Source organism: Erythrolamprus reginae, chromosome 4, assembly GCF_031021105.1.
Source record: "Erythrolamprus reginae isolate rEryReg1 chromosome 4, rEryReg1.hap1, whole genome shotgun sequence".
Taxonomy (NCBI): domain Eukaryota; kingdom Metazoa; phylum Chordata; class Lepidosauria; order Squamata; family Dipsadidae; genus Erythrolamprus; species Erythrolamprus reginae.
In genome coordinates this window covers 136,147,655-136,175,224 of record NC_091953.1, presented here as the reverse complement: position 1 = coordinate 136,175,224, position 27,570 = coordinate 136,147,655, and the positions used below count along the sequence as shown (strand labels likewise).

Genomic DNA, 27,570 nt, shown 5'->3' with positions numbered 1-27,570 from the left:
TGTCTGTCTCTATCCCTCCCTCCCTCTATCATCTATCTACCTACCCCATCCCTCTCCTCCGGGACAAAGTCCATCTAGAGCAGGGGTAGGCAAAGTTGGCTCTTCTATGCCATGCGGACTTCAACTCCCAGAATTCCTGAGGTAGCATGATAGGCGCAGGAATTCTGGGAGATGAAGTCCACATGTCATAGAAGAGTCCACTTTGCCTACCTCAGATCTAGGAGATTTGCTACAGAGTCACCCGGCTGCCCATCCTCCGTCTCCTTCCCCTTCTGGAAGGCCGGCCCAAGCCCACCCCTCCCGGCTCCCCTCAAATCCGGAGAAGCAGCCCAGGCCAGAGGCGCCCACCGGCATCCTCCTACGCTAGGCGAGTGGGGGGAAGGGCTCCAACCGTTGGCAAACTCGGTGGACTTCAACTCCCAGCATCCCTCAGGCATTCTGGGAGTTGAAGTCCACGGAGTTGCGAAAGATTGTACTGTATAGATCTCCGCCCTGGAAAGAGGGGGAAGAGATGGGCGTGGCCACATCTCCCGCTCCTCCCTCCTGCGCTCCCGGGCTTCCTGGCGCCGCGCGGTGGGCGTTCTCGGCTGTGGCCACGCCCCCTGGCGACGCTCCTCGGCCGCCATTTCGCGGCGGCATGGCGGCGGCCTCCTCAGCGGGGTGAGTGGGCGCCCTTTTTTTCTATCTCTCTCGCTTTCCCCTTCCTTCCCTTCTCCTCCGCCTTCGCTAACGCTTCTTTCCCCCCGTCCGCAGCCTCTCCGAGACCGACATCGAGCGGGAGCCCGCGGTCGCAGCGCAGGTAAGCCGCTTCTGGGCTCGGGGTTTTTAGGAATGAGGCGGGGCAGGAAGGGAAGGAGCAGCCGTGGGAGGAAGGGAAAAAAAGCCCCTTGTTTTCCCCGAGATTGGTTTTTATATTTTGGGGTGGGTGGGTGACGAGAAGAATGGATTTCTGGGATCACTGTGTGGTCTCCTTTCCCAGACATGCGCAGTGGAGCCTAAGCCTGAGAGAGGAGCCTTGGAAGACCTATTATTATTATTATTATTATTATTATTATTATTATTATTATTATTATTATTATTATTACTATTAGCACTGTTGCTGCTACTACTACTATTATTATTATTACTACTACTATTACTGTATTGCTATTACTGCTATTGCTATTACTATGATTACTATTGATTTTATACAGTATACATGGAACTCAGTCAACTGGACATTAAAAATGTATCAGTCCTTCGGGATTGGGCGGCATAGAAGTCAAATAAATAAATATAAAATAAAATAAATGGCACTGATGGTATGTTGCTGCCAAATCAACAGTCAAGTGTTGTTGTTTCTTCTTTTTTCTTGTTCTTATTGTTATTTATTATTTACTCTTATTGTTTATTATTATTACTACTACTGCTATTATAACTATTTACTTTATTCATTAAACATGGAACTCAGTCAACTGAGCATTAAAAAATGTGTCACAAATGTTAATTGGCACTGATGGTTGGTATGGTTGCTCCCATATCAAACGTCTAGCCCCAAAATTGTTGTTTCTAATAATAATAATAATTCTTCTTCTTCTTCTTCTTCTTCTTCTTCTTCTTCTTCTTCTTCTTCTTCTTCTTCTTCTTCTTCTTCTTCTTTCTTCCTCTTCTTTCTTCCTCTTCTTCTTCCTCTTCCTCTTCTTCTTTCTTCTTCTTCTTCTTCTTCTCCTCCTCCTCCTCAACTCAGTAAAACTGAACATTCAAAAAAGTGTCACACTAAACCACTCACTGATCAGATTAATAATAATAATAATATTCGTAATCTTAATTATTATTTATTATTTATTTCTTTTATTCATTAAACATGAAACTCAGTAAAACTGAACATTTAAAAACGTATCACAAGTATCAATGACTGGTATTATTAGTAGTATTAGTATTACTGTATTAGTGTTATTATTATTTATTTATTCATTCATTCATTCATTCAATTTTTATGCCGCCCTTCTCCTTAGACTCAGAGCGGCTTACAACGTGTAAGCAATAGCACTTTTTAACAGAGCCAGCCTATTGCCCCCACAATCTGGGTCCTCATTTGACCCACCTCGGAAGGATGGAAGGCTGAGTCAACCTTGAGCCGGTGATGAGATTTGAACCGCTGACCTGCAGATCTAGCAGTCAGCTTCAGTGGCCTGCAGTACCGCACTCTACCTGCTGCGCCACCCCTATTACTATTATTTTGGCAGGAAGCAGAGGGTCAAATTAAAGGAAAGGATAAAAGCGAGGGAAGAAAGGGCAACAATAACACAACAGCAATAACCATAAAAAACTTGTGGTTGTGGGCATACACACACCTCCCCTCCTCTGGATTTTGCCTTGGAGGGAAGTGAGAGCGGCTGTGGACGAATAGAAAAGCCCCACGTCAGGGCTTGGCTCCCCCTTTTTCCCCTCCATTCCTGGGATCGCCGTGTGGTCTCTTTTCTCAGACGTGCACAGAGAGGGGACTTGGAAGAGGGGTTATTTGGGGTTATTTTTTAGGGGGGGGGCAATAAAGCAGACGGTGGAGGGTAAAAAGAATGAAAGATTGTAAAGTGGGGAGAGCGCTGGCAGCAACAATAACAAACAACAACAAAGTTGTCGTTGTTGATAATGCCCCCACCCCCGCCTCTCTCTTGGAAGGAAGCAAAAGGACCAGCTATGGGGGAATAGAAAGGCCCCATGGCAGGGCTTGGCTCCCCTTTTTCACTAAGATTTTGGGGGGAGGAATAGATTCCTGGGATCACCTTGTGGTCTCCTCTTCCAGAAATGCGCAGTTAAGGTCAAGCCTGCTGGGAGGAGCCTTGGAAGAGGTCCCTTTTTAAAAAATAATAATAATAATAATATATTTTGGCAGGAAGCAGGTGGTGGGATTAAAAACAAGTGTTTAAAAAAAAAGTTGGGGAAGAGGGCAACAAGAACACAACCACAACAATCACAAAAAAGTTGTGGTTGTGGAAATTGTCTCAAATACTGGAATATTCTGTTCACTTTTTGATGTGAGCTCTGAGGATGTTTTCTCCCCTCGCCTCCCAGCTCGGGAACGTTGCTTCTGGGGGCAGTTCCTTTGCAAATAGCGTTTTGCTCATCAGTTCTGTTTGATTTGTCAAGCGAGAGCTCTCACTGTGGGGCTGTGTAAGGTTTTTGCAGGAAAACTTGTCAAGTTCGTGTTTCTCTCTTTTGTCCTCGCAGACGCTGACAGCAGCCTTGGAACAGGAGCCAGAGCAGGCGGAATATTACTGCCAACGAGCGTATGCTTACATCCTTCTACGGAATTACCACGGTATGGTTGGCTTTCCTGGGTTTTTTTTAGTGAAAATTTTGTGTATATGCACATACACACATATGTGACTCCTCGGAAAGGGGCGGCATTCAATATATGTATGTATGTATTGGTGTATGTATATGTGTGTATATTTTATGTATACAGTATTCCCTCGATTTTCGCGGGTTCGAACTTCGCGAATAGCCTATACCACAGATTTTTCAAAAAATATTAATTAAAAATACTTCGCGGATTTTTTCTATACCACGGTTTTTCCTGCCCAATGACGTCATACGTTATTGCCAAACTTTCATCTGCCATTGCTGATTGGCCAAAATCTCGGCTAATCAGCGTTATTATTGCAAAAAAATAATTATTGTTAATAAATAATTATGTTTATAAATATCAGGATCACTAAGTGTTTTATTCAATGGTGAATATCAGTAATAATGGTGAGTAAATGGTTGTTGAGGGAATGGGAAATGGTAATTTAGGGGTTTAAAGTGTTAAGGGACGGCTTGTGAGACTGTTCATAGCCAAAAATAGTGTATTTACTTCCGCGTCCCTACTTCGTGGAAATTCAACTTTCGCGGGTGGTCTCGGAACGTCCCCCTCGAAAATCGAGGGAACACGGTATATACAAATACAGTGGTACCTCTACTTAAGAACTTAATTCATTCCGTGACCAGGTTCTTAAGTAGAGCTTTTCTGGCCCAGGTTCCTCCCAGGAGATTCCTAGAGAGGCCCGACGGAGGCTTCTCCCCACTGCCTCCCATACTGCTGCTACCTGCTTCCTCTTCCTTCCCATGCTGAAGGGCTCCCCTCATTTGGTAGCCGGCGCCTTTCCTTCACTGTGGTGACTCCTCGGTTTGGTTCAAGCCGAGTTGAATCAGCCAGGGCAAAGCGCCCCGTTTTGCCTTTCCACGCCCAGACGCTCCGGAAGGCAACCTCGCACCGGGTGTGTGGGAGGTAGCGCTAGGGAGTTGCCACAGCGAAGTGGTTTATTCCCTCTCCAAGTACCCAGAGAAAGGACAACACTCCGTTCGCTCTGGGATGCCGCCGCCGCCTCCATTCGGGTAAAGGGATCTCCACAGTGGGCGGCGGCTTCGGAGGCCCCGCGGAAATCCCCTCGCCCAAACGGAGGCGGCGGCTTCTTCAAGGAACCAACAGCCGGTCCTTCTTGGCGCTGCGTTGCTGCAGCCTCCGAGCCTGCCACCGCCACCACCTCCGTTCATGCGAGGGGATCTCCGTGGTGGGCAGCCTCGGAGTCTGCAGCAACGCAGTGCCGAGAAGGACCGGCTGTTGGTTCCTTGAAGAAGCCACCGCCGCCATGTAAATCGGAATACAGTGTTCCCTCGATTTTCGCGGGTTCGAACTTCGCGAAAAGTCTATACCACGGTTTTTCAAAAATATTAATTAAAAAATACTTTGCGGGTTTTTCCCCTATACCACGGTCTTTCACGCCCGATGACGTCATATGTCATCGCCAAACTTTTGTCTGCCTTTAATAAATATTTTTTTAAATAAACTTTAATAAACAAGCATGGTGAGTAATAATCTAAATGGTTGCTAAGGGAATGGAAAATTGCAATTTAGGGGTTGAAAGTGTTAAGGGAAGGTTTTTGATACTGTTCATAGCCAAAAATAGTGTATTTACTTCCACATCTCTACTTCGCGGAAATTTGACTTTCGCGGGCGGTCTTGGAACGCATCCCCGTGAAAAGCGAGGGAATGCTGTATTCCGACTTACACCAATGGATCCCCGTCGTAAATGGAGGACTACCTGTATTATTATTATATTTTATTATTATTTTTATTATTATTTTTATTATTATTATTATTATTATTTTATTATTTTATTATTATTATTATTATGGTAGCGATGGTGGCATTTTGCACCTCTGTAATTGGTTATAAAAGAAATGCAACATTTAAAAGAGATTTTGTGTGTGTGTGTTTAGATGCGGTTGCTGACGCAAAGAAGGCTCTAGCGCTTAAGCCCAACAACGCTGTAGCCTTTCTCAGGCAAGGGTAAGTGTCGGTTCCCAGCCCCCTTCTGAGCGCTCTCCCACCACCTGTGCATGGGGCTCCTCCATGCTTCCCTTCCCCCCGACATGCCCGAACATCTCCCGCATTCACACCACGCATGTGCAGCACAGGTGTGAAAATCAGCTGGCTGGCGTTTAGGCGCATGCGCGGTGGAACTGAGCCGGCGGCTTGCGTGCCGTCTGAGAGGGCGCTGGGTGTCACCTGTGGCATCCATGCCATAGGGTCACCATCATGTAACTAGGGACTTCCAAGGAGTGGTTTTGTGGGGGGGGGCAAGTGTGGGTGTAGGAGCACTCATTGCTCACGCAATTATGCGGGTGAATCCGTGACCCCCTGCAACACTCGTGGGAGTGGAGCTATGCGCATGTACATGTCAAGGTTCCAGGTGACATCAAAATTTAAATCAGGGTCCAAGTCAAAATACTCCCCAAATTTCATCCTGAATCTTCATCGTGAATCTTTGTTTCCCACCCAGTTGAAGGTTCACATCCCTTGTTCTCCCCACCTACAAACTCAGATCGTGCCAGTGTGCAACTCCTCCTTCCGCTTCCGCCCAGGTGGGTGGGCATAGGATGGCCTTGAACCCCTGGAAAGAACGCTTGGTGGCTGCATCTGTTCTCTCCTGAAAATCCCCCCTCCCAAGTTCCCATCAACATCAGGCCTTCTGCAGAGAGTGTGGCAAGCCCTTGATTTATCACCAACTTTTGCACCGGCTTGACACCATACCAGCTGACCACTCACGTAGCCTAGTTGCAGATACAACCGGTAGTAGGCCGTGACCCACAGGTTCAGACCATCTCACCATTTAGAAACATAGAAACATAGAAGACTGACGGCAGAAAAAGACCCCATGGTCCATCTAGTCTGCCCTTTTACTATTTCCTGTATTTTATCTTACAATGGATATATGTTTATCCCAGGCATGTTTAAATTCGGTTACTGTGGATTTACCAACCACGTCTGCTGGAAGTTTGTTCCAAGGATCTTTCTTCCTATTGTGTGAAGTGAAAGATTTGGCATTCTTGTTAACACGGGCGTTACTGAAAGACAATAACTGCTCTCTTGTTATTTCTTCCTTCAGAATCGGCGAATATTATATGAAAAATTATGATTCCGCCCTGAAGTCTTTCATTGAGGGAAAAACACAGGACAGTAAGTATCTTTGTGCGTGAATTTTAAAAGATAGACAAGCCGTACAGTAGTTCGCGGGGAATGCCACTTGGCGGGACCCAGGAGAAGAGCCTTCTCTGTGGCGGCTCCGGCCCTCTGGAACCAACTCTCCCCAGAGATTAGAACTGCCCCTACCCTCCTTGCCTTTTGTAAGCTACTCAAAACCCACCTCTGCCGCCAGGCATGGGGGAATTAAGATTTCTTCTCCCCCTAGGCTGATACAACTGTATGTATGGTATGTGTGTACATATGCTGGTTTTATACATTAAGGGGTCTTAAGTTAGTTTTTAGTATTGGATTTTTTACTGTATATTATTCATGTATATTGTTCATGACTGTTGTTAGCCGCCCCGAGTTTTCGGAGAGGGGCGGCATATAAATCCAATAAATTGAATTGAATTGAATTGAATTGAATGGGTGCATAATTCTACTCCGGTGCTAACAGTCAACTGCAGATAGTCCTTGCTTATTGACTAGCCCCTTAGTGATTGTTCAGAGTTACAACAGCTGCTGCAAAATATACTTAAGAACCAGTTCTGATAGCTACACACACACACCAGGGTGTCCAAACCTGGATAACAGGAAAATCAGGGAATTATCAGGGAATTCGGCAGTTTGGGAAATATCAGGGAATTTGTGAAAAAAATGGAATAAATCAGGAAAAAAACCAAACTATTAAAATGCTTAAAGTGTTGGTCATGACCTTTAAAGCCTTACATAGCTTTGGACCAGACTACCTCCGGAACCGCCTGCTACCGCACAAATCCCAGCGACCGATAAGGTCCCACAGAGTTGGCCTTCTCCGGGTCCCATCGACTTAACAATGAATGTCATTTGGTGGGCCCCAGGGGAAGAGCCTTCTCTGTGACGGCCCCGGCCCTGCCCTCTGGAACCAACTCCCCCCCAGAGATTAGAACTGCCCCCACCGTCCCTGTCTTTCGTAAACTACTCAAGACTCATTTATACTACCAGGCATGGGGGAGTTGAGATAGCTCTTCTCCCTAGGCCATTACAAGTTATGCATGGTATGTTTGTGTGTATGTTTGGTTTTATTATAAGGGTTTTTATTTGTTTTATTATTGGATTGTCACATGCTGTTTTTTATCATTGTTGTTAGCCGCCCTGAGTCTACAGAGAGGGGCAGCATACAAATCCAATAAATAATAATAATAATAATAATTATTATTATTATTATTATTATTATTATTATTATTATTATTATTAAAGGTCAGGGATAAATCATGTAAAAAACAAACGGATCGTGCTGCCTGGCAGAGTCAAGCATAACTGTGGCAACAACTTGCTTCCTCAGCTCTATAGCTTTCCTAGATATGCCCATGTTTCATCAACACTCCACGGCCTGCATTGGTTGCCGATCAGTTTCCGGCCACAATTGAAAGTGTTGGTCATCACCTATAAAGCCCTACATGGCATCGGACCAGAATACCTCCGGGACCACCTTCTGCCGCACGAATCCCAGCGGCCGATTATGAAACCAGGTTGCAACACCTTGGTCTCTTCAGCCTTGAAAGACGGCGTTTAAAGGGTGACTTGATCGAAGTGTATAAAATCATGCATGGGATAGAAAAGGCGAAGAGAGAATTTTATTTTCTCTATCCACCTTTTCTATCCCATGCAAGACTTTAGAGAAAAATTCTTTTCTCTATCACACAATACTAGGACAAGGGGGCCCTCCCTTAAACTCATAGGTAAGAAAGTGAGGACAAATCAAGGGAAATATTTCTTTACCCAGAGGGTTGTTGGTTTATGGGATTCACTTCCAGAAGAGGTTGCGACAGCTGTCAGCCTCGATAGCTTCAAGGCAGGATTAGACAGATTCATGGATGCCAAGCATATAGATGGTTATCGAAAGGGATGTCCAAGTGCCACCTCTATGTTGGTTGAGGCAGGCAGGATTCCCTTGAGTACCATTTGTTGGGGGTCGAGGGAACGGGAGGGTCTTGCCTTCTCTTTCTGCTCAAGATCCCCATGGACAACTGGTGGGCCACTGTGTGACACAGAATGCTGGACTCAATGGGCTTTGGCCTGATTCAGCAGGGCTCTTCTTAGGTTCTTATGTTTTGGGCCAATGGCATCATTGCATGGTTAACTCTGTCTGCCTCTTTCTACCCGTAGGTGCTGATTCCACCTTTCCTGTCTGGATTAAAAGATGCGAAGAGGCCCTCACAGGTAAGCTCCCCTTTGCGTCTCTTAACTTTCATGTTGTGAGCTTCTGAGTTGGCGCAGAAAGAAACAATCTTTCTTGTGCTTTTTGGATGATGTTTTTGATGTTAGGTGACCATTTTAGGTCTTGAGATACGGCAGGACCTAGAAATTTGAAGGTCTCTACTGTTGATATTGTGTTGTTCAGTATTGTGAGAGGTGGTAGAATGGGAAGGTTTCTCCTCAGGTCTACCACAATTTTTACAGTTTTGAGTGTCTTCATTTTGAGATTTATGGATTGATAAATAGCTGGATAGATGGATGGGTAGATGGATGGATGGATGAATAGGACAGTTTCAGAATGCCAGGGTCACGTCTCCATTTTTCGACCTTCTGACAAGCAAAATCCATGGGGGACCCAGATTCACTTAATGACCATGTTAAGAATTAGTTTAAGAACTGCAATTATTTAAGAACTGTGGCAAGAAATGGTTTAACTTAGGGCAAAACTCACCTAACCACTGTCTTGCTTAGCAACAGAAATCTTGGGCCCCATTTTGGCCATAAGTTGTTTTCTGTCGCTCTCTCTGGTAGACTCCTCCCAAAAATTCACAGGCACAAAGTTCAGACACACACACGTTTGAAAATTCAAAACAATGTTCTTTATAATGAAAATTCACTTAAACCAAGCCCTCTTTTGGTATAGCAAAGAGCACTGGTCTCCAAACAAACTGGTAATTTGTACAAGTCCCTTATCAGTTCTGTGATACTAAGCTTGCAGATGTGAGGCAATTCACAGTCCTTCTTCTTTCACAAAGTGACACACACTTTGCTCTGGGTTAGTTTCAAAGCGGGGGAAAATCAGCACACAAAAAGTCAAAGTCATGAAACACAAGGATCAGATAATCCTCCACAATGGCCAAACCCACAGGCTGCTCTTTATAGCAGCCTCACTAATGACCACAGCCCCACCCAACCACAGGTGGCCTCATTTTCTTTGATAATAATCTCTCAGTTGTTGCTGCCTATGCATCACTCTCCACATATGTGGCTGTATCATTAACTCTTGTTCTGAATCCAAGGAGGAGCTAGAGAATTGATCTCCTTCTGAGCTGTCTGCCACACTCTCCTCCTCCCTGTCACTCATGTCTTCTTGGTCAGAGGAGCCTTCATCAGCAGATTCCACCGGGGGCAAAACAGGCCTGCAGCATGTGGATGTCTCCCCCACATCCACAGTCCTTGGGGCAGGAGCTGGGCCAGAGCTAACCACAACAAGTTGAGGACTCCCAGTGCCCATTTTTTGAAAATTTCTGAACGTTTCCGAGAATACGCCACACATTGAAGAAAACATTTCTGTGAAAGTCTCGCCCCAGGGATGCAAAAGAACGATTTGCCCCCACATTTTGTCACCTTCAGCCTCTAGGGAGTACGAAAGCCCTCGACGTGCATTATTGCCTCACTCCAGCAAGCGAGAAATGTCAACCAATTATGCTGGCACCTCAATCTTAACCGAGGAGAAGAAAAAGGTTGCTCCTGGCATCCGTACACAAGCCTGGCTTTCCTTTTTTTTAAAAACGTCTTGTTTTCAATTTCAATTTCATGCCAGTAAGAAATATTAGTGCCTAACCTCCGTGAAAGACGACTGTATCTTTAAAGGTGGAAAAAGAAATAGCAGAGTTTAGCTCTTCAAATAGAGTGTGTTTGTGAAGTCTTCTTCTCTGCACCTCTTCAAATTTTTCAAACCACCAGTTTCAGGAATATAGGAGCATTCTGCGCAAGTTTAAGCTCAGCTAATACGAATTAAAATGTCATTTATTTATTTGTCTGTCTGTCTGTCCATCTATCTATTTGGACTTATATGCCACCCCTATTCCCAGAGGATTCTGGACGGTTTACAACAAAATACACATAAAATGCAATATAAAACCCCCTAAAAACAGTGCAAAACAATTTAAAACCAACAATAGTTTTATGTATGATATTGTAAACTTTTTAAATAAATATATTGAATTTTTTTTCTAGTTTTAAAAACAATACATAATCTTATTTACAGGTGAATCCGCATCTTGTATATACATTTTTATCTATGTTGTCTTTAACTTTATGTATTTTCATGTTTTATTCCGGCATTTGTTTTGAGTTCCTTTTTTTAGTCCATAAATACCATTTTGTCCAGATTGCATAGTAATCCGAATCTTTTTTGTTGTTTAGTTCCGTGGTCAGTCTGCCCATCTCCGCACACTCATACCATTGTAATTTTATGAGTGTGATCAATGTAACCAATACTATTAATATCATTGTTGCTATTGTATCAAAACTAATGATACCCAGATGACACATTGTCCATGTATTCAATACTCGTATACAATATATCTAAGGACCCGGATTGTGTGGGCAATAGCCTGGCTCTGTTAAAAAAGTGCTATTGCTAACATGTTGTAAGCTGCCCTGAGTCTAAGGAGAAGGGCGGCATAAAAATTGAATAAATAAACGAACGAATGAATGAATGAAAAACTTACATTAAAAATAATATTGGGCTCAAGTGTGGTTGTAGGTCAAGGATTAACTATAAACCTCTTATGCGAAAGGGCTTTGAACCTAATTTTGTGATCTAAACACGATTTATGTCGTCTTGTGCGGATATGTTTTCTAGTCAGTCTGTAAGTTTTTGCCCAGGATATCCTTAATAACCTTTTCTAATGTTTGTCTTAGAAGTCAACATAGCATATTAAGGAAAGTCAGCCTTTAGGCACCCATTTCATTTATATAGGATCTTCATTGGCAAAACGGTTGGGAGTGGGATTTTTGTTTTGTTCTTTTAGATACAAAGGGGCATTTTGCAAAATGTTACGCGAAGTTGAAATTCCTCGTTCTGATTTCGGAGCGTGAAACAACTCCGTTTAGATTTTCTAATTAATAAACCCAATTCTGAGCAGTTGGTAGATTTTTATGGGAACATAAGTAACTGCATGGAAAAACCCTTTGATTAAAAGAAACGATGCGAGTTAATCAAAGCTGTTTCAACACTCGATCTGTCACACCTACTTTTAGTACCGAAACCTTTTCAAGCGGGTGATGCAACCTGTAATGTTTTATTTGAGAAGTCCCACTTTCAATTAAGTATTAAAGCTCATTTATTTAGTAAAACATTGATGGAAAAAAATGGAAAATATGAGTTAGTGTGTTATACGATTACGGTACTTTATATGTATCTTAGCTGCCCCGAGTCTGCAGAGGGGCGGCATACAAATCAAATAAATAAATAAATAAACAAATCTTCAAAAAACATGTTTGCGTTTTGTTAAGAGTTTTGTCTGAAAACCTGAATTGTTTTTCCTTTGCAGCGTCTGTATCCCAAGGAGAAATGGTACGATTTTTCTAACAGATTGATTTGCAGATTAATGGATTAAAATTAATTGTAGTTACCTTTAAAATAGCTTTTCCTTGGTCCACTTGAAATTTGTCTTTTTAAAAAAAATGTAAGTTGTATCCTGTAGTTCCATGACAGTGTGACAATAACTATGTGCTATTTTTGATAAATGTTATCTGCAGTGCAAAACTGTAATATACGGAAAATCAGTTTTGTCTAGTGATTAAGGCGCCAGGCTAGAAGTTAAGATTATAAACGCTAGACCCACCTTACACAGGACAACAAGCTGGGTGATTTTGGGCCAATCACCAGGAGATTGTGAGTTGTAGTCCCGCCTTAGCCAGAAAAATCAGCTGAGTGATTTTGGGCCAATCACCAGGAGATTGTGAGTTCTAGTCCCGCCTTAGTCAGGAAAGTCAGCTAGGTGACTGGGCCAATCACCAGGAGACTGAGTTCTAGTCCCGCCTTAGGAAAATCAGCTGGGGGATTTTGGGCCAATCACCAGGAGACTGTGAGTTGTAGTTCCGCCTTAGTCAGGAAAGTCAGCTGGGGGATTTTGGGCCAATCCCTATTTCTCAGCCAAGCCCACCTCGTAGGATGATTGTTGTGGGAAGATAGGATGAAGAAGGGGCATTAGATATGTTCACTTCTTTGTATTATTTATAAGAAAGAATAAAAATGGGATAAAAATGAAGAAATTAAATTAAACGAACAGGGGTGTCAAATCTGCGCCCCAGGGCTGGATGCTTGGCTTAAAACCGAGATTAATTGTTTTTAACTGTCCATCCTTTTTTCCTTCCAATGATGTCTCTGCAACCCCAGGTGTGGCCGTCTAACATCAAGTAAGTTTGGTGGTTAATGATGTCAGTATTTTTTAAAAAAACTTTTTAAAAAAAAAGCCAAGTAAATTTCTTCTTTAATGTATCAAGCACTGCGTGGATCTGGATATGCTAGAGCCGAAGTGATGCATTGGTTAGAGTGCAGCACTGCAGGCTCCTTCAGCTCACTGCTAGCGGTAGTTTGGCAGCTTGAATCTCACCACCGGCTCAAGGTTGACTCAGCCTTCCCTCCTTCTGAGGTGGGTCAAATGAGGACCCAGATTGTTGATTCTGTCAACCGGTTAGAGAGGGCTGTAAAAAGCACTATGAAGTGGTATAAAAGTCTCAATGCTCTTTCCTTCCTTCCTTCCTTCCTTCCTTCCTTCCTTCCTTCCTTCCTTCCTTCCTTCCTTCCTTCCTTCCTTCCTTCCTTCTTGGGGATAATATGCTGATTCTTAGGGCTGTAAAAAAGCACTATGAAGCAGTATATAAGTTTAAGTGCTATTGCTATACTACAGCTAGTTAAGCCGTAGCTAGGGTATTCTGGATTGCATTTTGAAAATAAACTGCTCATCGGCATTAAAAAGAGGTTGGCTACCTTTAAGAAAAGTCTATATTGAAGTCCAAATCCAAAACCTTGTAGCACGGAGAGCTATTAAGAGGGGCTTAAGTTATTATATTATGCTTTATTAATCTATTGATTTGTACATGATTTATGCTATACATAGAATTATGATATCCAACTTTAATGTGTAAAAGATATGGAATTTGATATGTAAAACTTGTGTGTGAACAATTTTTTTTAAATCAATAAAAGCTTTTAAAAAAAGAGGGGCTTACTTCTTACTTCTCAGGTGGGAGGGCAAAACCATGTTTGTGTAACAAATCTTTTTTCCCTCCCTAAAGGTATGATTGGTACCAAACTGATTCTCATGTCATTGTCACCATCATGATCAAAAACGCCAAGCAAGATGATGTAAACATAACGTTCTCAGAGAAAGAGGTAATATACAGTCACCCTTATTTTGAGATTCAGAACTCAACCAAAGTTGCTTTTTGCAGGCCAGGTTAGGAGCGTTTGCAGGCCTCTGCTATAGATTTTGCTATCATACACAGTGATACCTTGTCTTACAAACTTAATTGGTTCCGGGACGAGGTTCTTAAGGTGAAAAGTTTGTAAGACGAAACAATGTTTTCCATAGGAATCAATGGAAAAGTGATTAATGCAAGCCCAAAACTCACCCCTTTTGCCAGCTGAAGTGCCCGTTTTTGCGCTGCTGGGATTTCCCTGAGCCTCCCCTCCATGGGAAACCCCACCTCTGGACTTCTGTGTTTTTGCGAATGCTTCGCTGGCAACGGAAGTCTGAAGGTGGGGTTTCCCATGGAGGGGAGCCCCAGGGGAATCCCAGCAGCGCAAAAACGGGTGCTTCGCTGGCAACAGAAGTCTGGAGGCGGGGCATCCCAGTGGCGGTGGTGGGTTTGTAAGGTGAAAATAGTTTGTAAGAAGAGGCAAAAAAAATCTTAAACCCCGGGTTTGTATCTTGAAAAGTTTGTATGATGAGGCGTTTTTAAGACGAGGTATCACTGTATTCTGTGGTTCTCTGCCAGTATGAAATTGAAAAACATTCATTACTGATATTGTACATTTTGAGGTTCTACAAGTTGCTACTTTATATTGTAACTTGAAGGAATGGAAATGTAACGCTGGAAAAAGAAATTTTCATCATTTGTTAGTTTTCTTATTTACAACTTTAGATCAGTTGCTACACTTTAAATTGTACCTAAACGTTTCCTAACAATCTGCCCTAATTTTTGATCAGAAATAACTTTTCTGGTGCCTAAGAATATACACTGCTCAAAAACAATAAAGGGAACACTTAAACAACAGAATATAACTCCAAGTAGATCAAACTTCTGTGAAATCAAACTGTCCACTTAGGAAGCAACACTGATTGACAATCCATTTCACCTGCTGTTGTGCACATTTAACTTTGCACAGAACAAAGTCTTCAATGAGAATATTTCATTCATTCAGGATGTGTTTTTTGAGTGTTCCCTTTATTTTTATGAGCAGTGTATATATATCTTTGGTTGATTAACTATCCTCTTTCTTTTGAAATTCTTATGCCCAAGTACAATAACAGTTTCCAGGGAAGATTATTTTAATTCATTGTTTCTGAATAGCAAAAATGAAGATAAGCAAAATTGATTTACTAATCGCTGGATTGTTATCTGTCGCCTGTCTCCACAGGTAAATGCTTCACTGAAGTTTTCCTCCGAAGAGAACTACAAGTTAAAACTTCATCTCCTTCATTCCATAGTCCCAGAGCAAAGTTTATTTAAAGTTCTTTCAACCAAGGTAATTTTTTTCCAATGATTTTTGCCACTTCCAGTTCACATTTTGTCCTGCCTAAGTGGACTGGGGGCATGCCTTGTCATTCTTTGTCCTTGTTTAGGTAAGCACACGTCCAACCAGGTAGGCCACCGTTACTTGTTATTTTCTAAGAAAATTTGGTTCATGGGCATTTTAGGATATAAGGATCACCTTAATTTAATTTAATTTATTACATTTATAAAATGCCCAACTCCTTCCAGACTCTGGGTGGCGTACAGCAAGTAGAAACAATAGAAAACAATAAAAAACCTCAAAAAATATAATTATTCATTCTTCTTGGTCTGTGTTGCCCACCGATCCATCTACTACTTTTTCAGTCAAATAACATTTTCTCACGTTGCTTCTGATCTTTCCCCCAACTAACCTCAGATTATGCCCCCTTGTTCACTTTCCTATTAAAAACATTTCCCTCCTGAACCTTATTTAACCCTTTAACATGTTTAAATTAAATAAAAATTTAACATACTTAAATTATATACAAATACAAATTAAACTTGTCATATTGTCAATTTTTTTTCCAGTGACAGCTCTTAGGAAGATTGGGAGAGACATAGAATTAAAAGAACTAATCATGCTCTGTTTTTTAATTTGTCAAAATGAATGTGTTGTATTGGGTTTTTTTTTTACCAAACCATTTCCAAGGTGTAAAATCTGGAGACACAGCAATATTGCTTGCTAATCTGGTTGCGGGGAAAAAATAATATTTGTCTTTGCAGAATCAGTTATGCCTTTTTTTTAAAGGACAAGTGAGAAAAAGGGGCGTAGGATATCACAACTGGGATATCACAAATGATAATGAGATTATACTAACTCTTCTTAATGAGCACAATTTTATTTTATTTTCTGCTTGTTTCTTGCGAGAGGATCTAATTGGCGGTGAAAAATGCGAGTGTTTTGCCTGCTGTCACAATAAACAATTTACTTGCTGTTTTTAATATTGCAAAGAGTGTAATGGATAAGGGATAGTTTCTGAAAACCTCAGTTTGCTTCCACGGGGAAGGGAATTAGAAATTAGGGAATTAGAAAATGAGCTTTATTTTATTCTCTTTTTAACTGTAGCTCTTTCAAAGCTTGAGAAACTGTTTGGATATTGCTTTTTTCCTTTTTTGAGCAGTATCTACGCCAAGACATATTTATTTATTTATTTTATTTATTATTTGGATTTGTATGCCGCCCCTCTCCGAAGACTCGGGGCGGCTCACAACAAGTGAAAACAGTCCAATACAATCCAATTAATTAAAATATTATAAGTTTAAGAAAATCCCCAATACTAACATACACACATACAGGCATACCATATATAACTTCAACGTGCCCAGGGGGAGATGTTTAGTTTCCCCATGCCCGACGGCAAAGGTGGGTTTTAAGGAGTTTACGGAAGGCAGGAAGAGTAGGGGCAGTTCTGATCTCCGGGGGGAGTTGGTTCCAGAGGGCCGGTGCCGCCACAGAGAAGGCTCTCCCCCTGGGGCCCGCCAACCGGCATTGTTTAGTTGACGGGACCCGGAGGAGGCCCACTCTGTGGGACCTAATCGGTCGCTGGGATTCGTGCGGCAGAAGGCGGTCTCGGAGATATTCTGGTCCAGTGCCATGAAGGGCTTTAAAGGTCATAACCAACACTTTGAATTGTGACCGGAAACTGATCGGCAACCAATGCAGACTGCGGAGTGATGGTGAAACATGGGCATACCTGGGTAAGCCCATGACTGCTCTCGCAGCTGCATTCTGCACGATCTGAAGTTTCCGAACACTTTTCAAAGGTAGCCCCATGTAGAGAGCATTACAGTAGTCGAACCTCGAGGTGATGAGGGCATGAGTGACTGTGAGCAATGAGTCCCGGTCCAGATAGGGCCGCAACTGGTGCACCAGGCGAACCTGGGCAAACGCCCCCCTCGCCACAGCCGAAAGATGGTTCTCTAATGTCAGCTGTGGATCGAGGAGGACGCCCAAGTTGCGGACCCTCTCTGAGGGGGTCAATGATTCCCCCCCCAGGGTAATGGACGGACAGATGGGATTGTCCTTGGGAGGCAAAACCCACAGCCACTCCGTCTTATCCGGGTTGAGTTTGAGTCTGTTGACACCCATCCAGGCCCCAACAGCCTCCAGGCACCGGCACATCACTTCCGCCGCTTCGTTGACTGGGCATGGGGTGGAGATATCTTCTTTCTCAGCAGTAGCTGAGCAGTAGCTCAAAAAAAAATAATCCAAGAGTGAGTGAGAAATTTGCTACATTATTGTAGGGTTCTTGATAGAATATAATAACCACTATTTTTCAGTTTCGTGCTTTTAAATGTCTATTGTGTATAGTAATCCTGGTGGATTTATGATTATATTACTTTAATGGAGAAGGAAAAACAATTTCAAGGAGGTTTTTTTGATGAGAGGCAAAACATGTTCAATAACCCCCAGAAAGTCCAGTTGCCTCTTGAAAAAGCACTTTTGGGACTATTATGACCTGGATGACTGAGAAGAGCTGAAGGCCTCTTGAAAAAGCACCGTTTCAGTGAAGGGGTTTTTAATTGTGAACTAAATGCCTTCTTCTAGATTGGTGGGTCCCGAAAAACTTTTCAGTTCATTGACCTTTCCATGAAATTTCAGACAGTTCATTGACCCCAAATAATGAAAATATTTTAATGAACGTCATATTAACAAATAGTTCTCCAAATAATAAGGTAGTACTAATAGTAAAGGGTACCTTGGGTACAGTTTTATTTATTTATTTATTTATTCATTCATTCATTCATTCATTCATTCATTCATTCATTCATTCATTTGTCCAATACACAAATACATAGGAAGAAAAATAGTCATGTGATAATATAAATGAGGGTGAAAGTGAACTTAGAGGAGAGGATATAAGAAAGGAAGAGAATAAGGAAAGATAATTGGACAGGGGACGAAAGACACACCAGTGCACTTATGTACGCTCCTTATTGGCCTCTTAGGAACCTGGAGAGGTCAATCGTGGAGAGTCTAAGGGAGAAATATTGGGGGTTAGGGGTTGACACTATTGAGTCCGGCAATGAGTTCCACGCTTCGATAACTCGATTGTTGAAATCATATTTTCTACAGTCAAGTTTGGAGCGGTTCGTATTAAGTTTGAATCTGTTGCGTGCTCTTGTGTTGTTGCGGTTGAAGCTGAAGTAGTCATTGACCGGTAGGACGTTGCAGCATATGATCTTGTGGGCAATACTCAAATCGTGTTTTAGGCGCCCTAGTTCTAGGCTTTCTAGGCCCAGGATTGTTAGTCTATTTTCGTAGGATATTCTGTTTCGAGTGGAGGAGTGAAGGGCTCTTCTGGTGAAATATCTTTGGACATTTTCAAGGGTGTTGATGTCTGAGATGTGGTATGGGTTCCAGACAGATGAGCAGTAGTCTAGGATGGGTCTGGCAAAAGTTTTGTAGGCTCTTGTGAGTAGTGTGAGATTTCCTGAGCAGAAGCTGCGTAGGATCAGGTTAACAACTCTAGAAGCTTTTTTGGCGATATTGTTGCAGTGGGCTTTAGCACTTAGGTCATTCGATATTAGTATTCCAAGGTCTTTTACTGAGTATGGGTTAACAGTGAGAGATTGTTTATTCAGTTCCCAAACAACTGGAGCAACACGTAACACCACAGGCAATGACAAATTCACCATCAGTCAATTGCAAAAGGCAGCTTGATTCGGGGAGTGCTTACAATCCTAAGAGGAGATCTTTAACACCATTAAACATCAGTGTGAAAAGGACTCGATTTGGTGTCAAATCCAACCTGAACATCTGCCTTAATTGTGCAACAAACCATCCTAATAATGCTGGCTTCTTGGATAGCCTTTTGTCAATCTTAAGGGTTGATATTGACCATTTTGGGGGAGAGTTTTCTGTAGCTAAAGGATCGATCATATCATCCACACATTTTGTCTCCTTCATTGATTTTTTTCCTTCTTATTCTATTCACTACATTGCTTTTAAGTTAGAACAGACATAATCTTTCTGGTTCGGGCAAAAAGAAATTCCGGCTTAATACTGGAGATAAAACTCAGAACATTGTCAGGTGGTTCGCTAAAACTGGCCTAAGAAACTGAGCACATTGTAGTGTTTGATTTTAAAGAGCATAGGAGTTTTTTTTTAATCACCCCTTTTTATTTTTTCATAGAAACATAGAAGATTGGCGGCAGAAAAAGACCTCCTGGTCCATCTAGTCTGCCCTTATACTGTTTCCTGTATTTTATCTTAGGATGGATATATGTTTATCCCAGGCAGGTTTAAATTCTGTTACTGTGGATTTACCAACCATGTCTGCTGGAAGTTTGTTCCAAACATCTACTACTCTTTCAGTCAAATAATATTTTCTTACATTGCTTCTGATCTTTCCCCCAACTAACCTCGGATTGTGTCCCCTTGTTCTTGTGTTCACTTTCATATTAAAAAAGCTTCCCTCCTGAACCTTATTTAACCCTTTGACATATTTCAAAGTTTTGAACATGTCCCCCCTTTCCCTTCTGTCCTCCAGACTCTACAGATGGAGTTCATGAAATCTTTCCTGATAAGTTTTATGCTTAAGACCTTCCACCATTTTTGTAGCCTGTCTTTGGACCCGTTCAATTTGATCCATCTCTTTTTGTAGGTGAGGTCTCCAGAACTGAACACACAGTATTATTCCAAATGGGGTCTCACCAGCGCTCTATACAGCGGGATCACAATCTCCCTCTTCCTGCTTATTATACCTCTAGCTATGCAGTCAAGCATTCTACTCGCTTTCCCTACCACCTGACTGCACTGTTCACCCATTTCCAACCCAATGGAAAAGGTTTTGCGACTGTCCGTGGAAACCGGACAGAACGATGCAAAATTGACTATTGACTGTAACAAAGAAGACAACTTAGCAAGGAACCAACTGCCCGATCAGGCTGGAAATTGCAAAGAAAATGGGTGGGGAAAACCCCCAATTTGAACAGTGGTGGGATGAGACTAACTGTTCATTCCTGTTTGAAGCTGGGCATCCAAGAAACTTGTTGGAAAAAGTACTTTAATAATGAGCATTTACCGAGATAATCTTGTACATTAGTACCTCTAGATACGAGCTACTCCACATGCTAGTATTCCAAGTTACGAGCCACGAGGGGAGATAAATTTCTGTTCCAGACCCGAGCTCAAATTCTGGATACGAGCCGAGCGTCCACTAGGTGGCGCAAGAATCCTTGCTTCTGGTTATCTCGGAGGGGGAAAACAAAGTCTAAAGCCATTTGTTCCAGATACGAGTTGTTCGACATACAAGCTCCCTTCTGGAACGAATTAAACTCGTATCTAGAGGTACTACTGTATCTGGAGCTGCAGGGATCTTTGGGTCACAATGAAGGAGAGCTTTGGCTTCTTCCAGAACCAGCCAATCTTGTAGGCTGAGCAGGCAATTTCTGTATTACCCCCTAACCTGCATTCCCTTGAACGAAAAGCATTGTTTTTAATTGCAGGGCGGATTTAAAAATATGTTCACTTTTGAATATTTTACTTTAAGGATAGAAGAATTGTCTTGGAATCTCTGTTGCTAAAAGCCAACAAACGAAAAGGCTGCGTGCTGTTACTTATTTTTGATAAATACAGAAAACCTGGAACTCAGGTTTTGTCACTGGCAGGCCTGGTTCTTAAATTGCAAAGCACAGATTTAAATCTAACTACATTTTCTTTTACTGTCCCTGAGCTCTCCTTTCTTAGATGTACTGAGAACGTTTCGTACCTTATCTTCACTGTTTCATCGAGCTGTTCATTCATCACAAAACGACCTTAAAAAAATGCCGCAGACCCAGATTTGAAAGCCAGTAAATTGTTTGCGTGCAGCAAATAGCTCATAAAGGAATAATTTGCTGGAGGCTATAAGAGTGTCTGGGTGTTTGAAGATGTTCACCCAGTGTATTCCTTCCTGTTCAAGGGATCCATCATTAGTATAACCTTGAAGTTTGTCCGTAACTTAAGTTCTTACAGTGAGTAAGTTTTTAAACGAGGCAGCTTTAAGTTTTTCTGATCAGCTGTCTAGGGAAGTTTGAGAAAAATTATTCAGCGAGGCCATTCATTTACTTGGTGGACTCCTGAGTATCATATCTTTCAGAGTATAAGACACACCTTAGTTTTGGGGGAGGAAAATAGGGGAAAGAACCTCCTTACAAGGGTTTTAAATTGTTTTTTAACATTAGATTTGTACATGGTGTATTGTTGTTGTGAGCCACTCCGAGTCCTCGGAGAGGGGCGGCATACAAATCTAATAAATTATTATTAATTATTATTATTATCAGATCTGCCTAGCATCCTTAGTCTGGTCAGCTTCAGCACATTATTTTATCCCACGGTTATGGCTTTAAAAAAACCTTATTTGGAGAGAGTAACAATGAAAGAGCTTGCAAACCAGTAAGAGCTGGGGACATTGTTAGAACCTGGTTAGGACTGGAAAGAAAAATCATGAGCAAGTAGAGCAATGGGGAAAAAAAAGCAAAGACGTAGGGCTTGGAATACATTCTTTGCAGAGAATAACAATGAAAGACCTTGCAAGACGGTAAGAGCTGGGGACACTGTTAGCACCTGGTTAGGGCTGGAAAGAGACATTTGGAGCATGTTTGAGCAAGGAAAAAAAGACTGCAAAAACAGGGCTTGGAAAACATTCTTAGCAGAGAGTAACAATGAAAGAACTTGCAAGATAAGAGTTGGGAAGATTATGATGATGATTATTATTATCATGATCATCATTTATTAGACTTGTATGTCACCCTTCTCCGAGGACTTGGGGTGGCTCACAGAATACAATATAAAAACAATATGTACAAATCTAATAATTAAAAACTATAAGCTAAAATCCCATTTCATTAAAAAGCAGTCAATTAATTCATTAGCACTTAGGGCTGGGGGAGGAAGCTTTGGAAAAAAAGCTGCAGAGTATAAGGTACAGTGTATATTGTATTTTTAACTACAGGTTAAAACAGTTCATTTAGTGACTTCAGTTACAAAGCCACTAGAAAAAAGTGACTTATGACCATTGTTCACAGTTACGACCATTGTTCACAGTTACGACCATTGTAACATCTCCATGATCATGTGATCAAAATTCAGATGCTTGGTAACTGGCAGTAATTATAACTGTTGCAGTTGTGACCTTCCAACAAGTAAAGTCTGGGGAATCCTGGTTCATTTAACAAACAGGTTACTGATTTATCAATAGCAATTGCTCACATAACTGTGTTAAGGAAGATGGTAAAACTCACTTAACATATGTCTCACTTAATGACAGAAATGTGGGGCTCAATTATGGTCGCAAGCTGAGGAGGGTCTATATGTCACTTATCTTGCTATCCAGTTTTAACCACATGGAAACCTGCAAATTGCCTGTCAAGATCTGTGCCCACACCATCCCCAAATCCAAAGTTACAAGCATTCTCCTGTATTAAAAAAAATAAATCAAGTAGGGAAAGCAAGTAGGATGCTTGGCTGCATAGCTAGAGGTATAACAAGCAGGAAGAGGGAGATTGTGATCCCCTTATATAGAGCGCTGGTGAGACCACATTTGGAATACTGTGTTCAGTTCTGGAGACCTCACCTACAAAAAGATATTGACAAAATTGAACGGGTCCAAAGATGGGCTACAAGAATGGTGGAAGGTCTTAAGCATAAAACGTATCAGGAAAGACTTCATGAACTCAATCTGTATAGTCTGGAGGACAGAAGGAAAAGTGGGGGACATGATCGAAACATTTAAATATATTAAAGGGTTAAATAAGGTCCAGGAGGGAAGTGTTTTTAATAGGAAAGTGAACACAAGAACAAGGGGACACAATCTGAAGTTAGTTGGGGGAAAGATCAAAAGCAACATGATAAAATATTATTTTACTGAAAGAGTAGTAGATCCTTGGAACAAACTTCCAGCAGACGTGGTAGATAAATCCACAGTAACTGAATTTAAACATGCCTGGGATAAACATAGATCCATCCTAAGATAAAATACAGGAAATAGTATAAGGGCAGACTAGATGGACCAGGAGGTCGTTTTCTGCCGTCAGTCTTCTATGTTTCTATGTTTCTAAAATCCTTAAATGCTCAGTGGGAGAAATCCTGCGTCTGCCCTGAAATTTCCCTGTACTTCCAGCATGAATTGTACTTACAGTCTATTTCAGGCTATTTTCTGAAAAGGATGAATAGGACTCACAATGTTGCTCTTAACTGTATTCCTTTTTTTCTTATGTTAAAAGAAAATTGGACAAACTACATCCCCCCCCAAAAAAACCTCTAATGTTCTGGCTGATCAAAATTTCTCTTTGTGTTGGTCACAAACTCATCTTCTCAAAAGTTAAATGCTTTTTCTTCCTCTACAGATTGAGATAAAAATGAAGAAGCCAGAAGTCATACGATGGGACAAGTTGGAAGGACAGGAGAATTCTGATACACAAAAAGAGGCACCAGGTTTGTGTTAGCCTGTTGCCTAACAAGTAATCTAGTGGACTTCAACTCCCAGAATTCTGGGATTGGAAGCCCACAAGGCTCCCACCAGTGGCCCCTATTCTATCACAAATGAGAACATGTAATTTATAGCTTCTAAACAAAATGTACAAGGCAGAGTGGTAGAAAAAAGGCACGTGTTGGAACTTAAAACTTGCAAAGTTTTTTTTAAAAAAAACGGATCCAATTTTCACCTCCCAATTTAGCCGTTAAATTGATTATTGCTAAAGAGAAATATCTCCGTGGATAAATAACCGGATACAATACTTGATCCCTAAAAGCTGAGACACGGGGTTGATATTACTTGTTTTAATTTGTTTGTTTTTTTCCAGCCTCCAACCCCACACATCACTATCCGTCATCTTCGCACTACACAAAGAATTGGGATAAGTTAGTGGTGGAACTCAAGGAAGAGGAGAAGAATGAAAAATTGGAAGGCGACGCGGCTCTGAACAAACTTTTCCAACAGATCTATTCGGACGGCACCGACGAAGTCAAACGGGCCATGAACAAATCGTTTGTAAGATTTTTATTTTTGTTTCCTTCTTTTCGCCCCATGAATTTCGAGTTGGGATTATCGTATTGCAAATATAAACTGATTTTAGCATTTGAGAGATGAACAACAGACTTCATTTTCACTCCTCAAACACAGAATCACCCAGTTGGAAGGGACTTTGAAGGTCCTTTAGTCCAACCGCCTGGTCGAGCAGGAGGGTCTGTTATTTTTATTTTTTTAATATAAATTTTTTTAATGGAAACATAGAAGACTGACAGCAGAAAAAGACCTCCTGGTCCATCTAGTCTGCCCTTATACTATTTCCTGTATTTTATCTTAGGATGGATCTATGTTTATCCCAGGCATGTTTAAATTCAGTTACTGTGGATTTACCAACCACGTCTGCTGGAAGCTTGTTCCAAGGATCTACTACTCTTTCAGTGAAATAATATTTTCTCACGTTAATTTTGATCTTTCCCCCAACTAACTTCAGATTGTGTCCCCTTGTTCTTGTGCTCACTTTCCTATTAAAAACACTTCCCTGCTGAACCTTATTTAACCCTTTCACATATTTAAATGTTTCGATCCTGTCCCCCCTTTTCCTTCTGTCCTCCAGATTACGCAGACTGAGTTCATGAAGTCTTTCCTGATACGTTTTATGCTTCAGACCTTCCACCATTCTTGTAGCCCGTCTTTGGACCCGTTCAATTTTGTCAATATCTTTTTGTAGGTGAGGTCTCCAGAACTGAACACAGTACTCCAAATGGGGTCTCACCAGCGCTCTATATAAGGGGATCACAATCTCCCTCTTCCTGCTTGTTATACCTCTAGCTATGCAGCCAAGCATCCTACTTGCTTTTCCTACCGCCCAACCACACTGCTCACCCATTTTGAGACTGTCAGAAATCACGACCCCTAAATCCTTCTCTTCTGAAGTTTTTGCTAACACAGAACTGCCAATACAATACTCAGATTGAGGATTCCTTTTCCCCAAGTGCATTATTTTACATTTGGAAACATTAAACTGCAGTTTCCATTGCTTTGACCATTTATCTAGTAAAGATATTTACATTTAAATATATACATTTTAAAAAGACAGTACATAGCATTTAGCATCTGTTTTATACTTATTTACATTAATCTTGTTCATTGTTTTAAATCGGACAGACATCTTACACAGACAACAATAGAGACAAAAAGAACAGATAAGGAAAAAAAAGAAACATAACACCCACCCACCCGCTGTCTGTCTTGACAGCTATTTATTATATTTTATATATTATTTTACGACGCTCAGAGCCAGCGGTCTCATTCAGCTTTAGGTAAAGGGTCATTCTTTGTCAAGTGGACCAGGTGAAATTGAACCCATATTTGAAAAGAAAACATCACAAAAAGAACATATATGATAGAAAAAACATTCTCTTTCAATAGGAAATAAAAATGAAGATGATTGAAGGTGAAAACAAATTGCTCTTTCTAATGAAGATGATTGAAGGTGATGAAACAGCTCTGTTTTCTCACCTTCAATCATCTGCATTTGTGTTTCATTAGAAAGAGCATGGTTTTTTCCTATCATATATGTTGTTTTTGTGATGGTTTCTTTTCAAATAAGGGTGCAAAAATCAGTCAAGTGGACATCTGGTCCACTTTACAAAGAATGACCCTAAAGTCTTTTTGCTTTGTCTATATATTCTTATATTTAGGTTTAACATATTTTGGCTGATAAAGAAAAGGGAGACTACATATATTTAGAGACTACACACACAAAAACATCTTGTGTGTGTGTGTATTTTTGTGTTGAATCATATATATATATATATTTATGATTTGACACAAAAATATGTAACCCTTCCCTGGTGCAGAGCTGAAGGGATTGGATACTGTAGCCTAGAGGATAATTCTCTGCCTTACAAGGCAAAGGTTGCAGGTTCAAGTCCCAGTGGGTATGGCTAGCTGATGAGGCCAAAATAAGGCCGAAATAGATCTACCCTAGTCTCCCTTAATTTTCAAATTCAGCAAAAAAACATGTGACACATATATATATAGCATAGACATGCAAAATATTACACGGGGCAAAACCCGAACTAAGAACAATCTACATATTCTTATACTTAGTTTGAACAATAGCCATTTTATATTTTTTGCAGTTGTTTAACATACCTCTGTATACAGCTTTATTTCTCAATTTTTATTCTGTATTATTCCTTTCTTTCCTCCATCGGTTAGATATTTTCTGAATTGAGTACAGGTGTGGTGGGAATTATTGGAGTATTATTATTATTATTAATAATAATAATAATAATAATAATAATAATAATAATAATAATAATAATAATACAGTACAAGTGCACTAGAGTGCCTTCCGTCCCCTGTCCTATTGCTCTCCTATACCTCCTATACCTTTCCTCTATTCCTATATCTCTTCTTCTATTGTTTCATTGATATGTTCTATTCCTATATCTTCTTTTCTATTCTTTCTTAGATATATTTTACTATGAGTATCTCCTCTATAACCTTCATCATGTATTTTACTATGTGTATATTGATATATACCCACTAAAACCCTCATTGTGTATTGGACTAAATAAATAAATAAATAATAATAATAATAATAATAATAATAATAATAATAATAATAATAATAATAATAATTAGACTTGTATGCCACCCCTCTGAGGACTGCTTTCCTCGTGTCTTCAGAAACGGATCAACGATGTCATAAAATCTCGTCTCGTCATCGAAGTCTCATATATATTATTTCAATTCTTTTGCAGATGGAGTCGGGCGGGACGGTGTTGAGCACAAACTGGTCCGACGTTGGCAAAAGAAAAGTAGACGTCAACCCTCCAGAGAGCATGGAATGGAAGAAGTTCTGACCTTCTCGGTCGTGGTTTGTGGAACCCGGTTACAGGTGGACACAAGTCTCACGGCTGAAGCCCTGGATGCTGCTTCAGACGATGGTTCCCATTTGACCTTTGACCCACTGCAGCCAGGCCTCTTCCCCAAGATAGATTGAAGAGCTGGAATCAAGGATGAGAGCTCTTCCCGCTGCTATTCCCACGAAGAAGGTCTTTTATTTTTTTAAACAGGAAGAAGGAGAGAATTGGAGAATTTGGAAGGCATTTAATTGGACTTACTTAGGATTATTGCCTTATTAAACAACACTCGCTCCCTTTAAATAATTTATTTGCTCTAGCGATATCCACGTTTTGCCTGTAGCGTTATTAAAGATGGTTCGGCTTAACTTTGCTTCCAAATAAAATTGTAAATATATAACTTTTACGTAAAGAAGTCGGGCTCCTTTTGTTTGTCGGGCAGTTGCCAAGCGGCAAGTTGTCATTGTGAGTTTTAATGAGCCGTGTGGCCCATAAGGAGACTTCT

The 27,570-nt window shown here is 41.1% G+C and overlaps 1 protein-coding gene across 1 annotated transcript; it reads left to right on the top strand.

Annotated features, from left to right (window-relative positions):
- The first annotated feature begins 446 nt into the window (after positions 1–446).
- SUGT1 (SGT1 homolog, MIS12 kinetochore complex assembly cochaperone) lies at positions 447–27,471 on the top strand. Its single transcript, XM_070751371.1, has 13 exons — positions 447–660; positions 754–799; positions 3,208–3,298; positions 5,242–5,311; positions 6,411–6,481; positions 8,636–8,689; positions 12,007–12,029; positions 12,855–12,874; positions 13,757–13,853; positions 15,102–15,209; positions 23,570–23,657; positions 24,026–24,213; positions 26,964–27,471. The coding sequence occupies exons 1-13, from the start codon at positions 512–514 to the stop codon at positions 27,063–27,065; spliced, it is 1,107 nt and encodes a 368-aa protein (XP_070607472.1). The 5' UTR covers positions 447–511; the 3' UTR covers positions 27,066–27,471.
- The last annotated feature ends 99 nt before the right edge of the window (positions 27,472–27,570 follow it).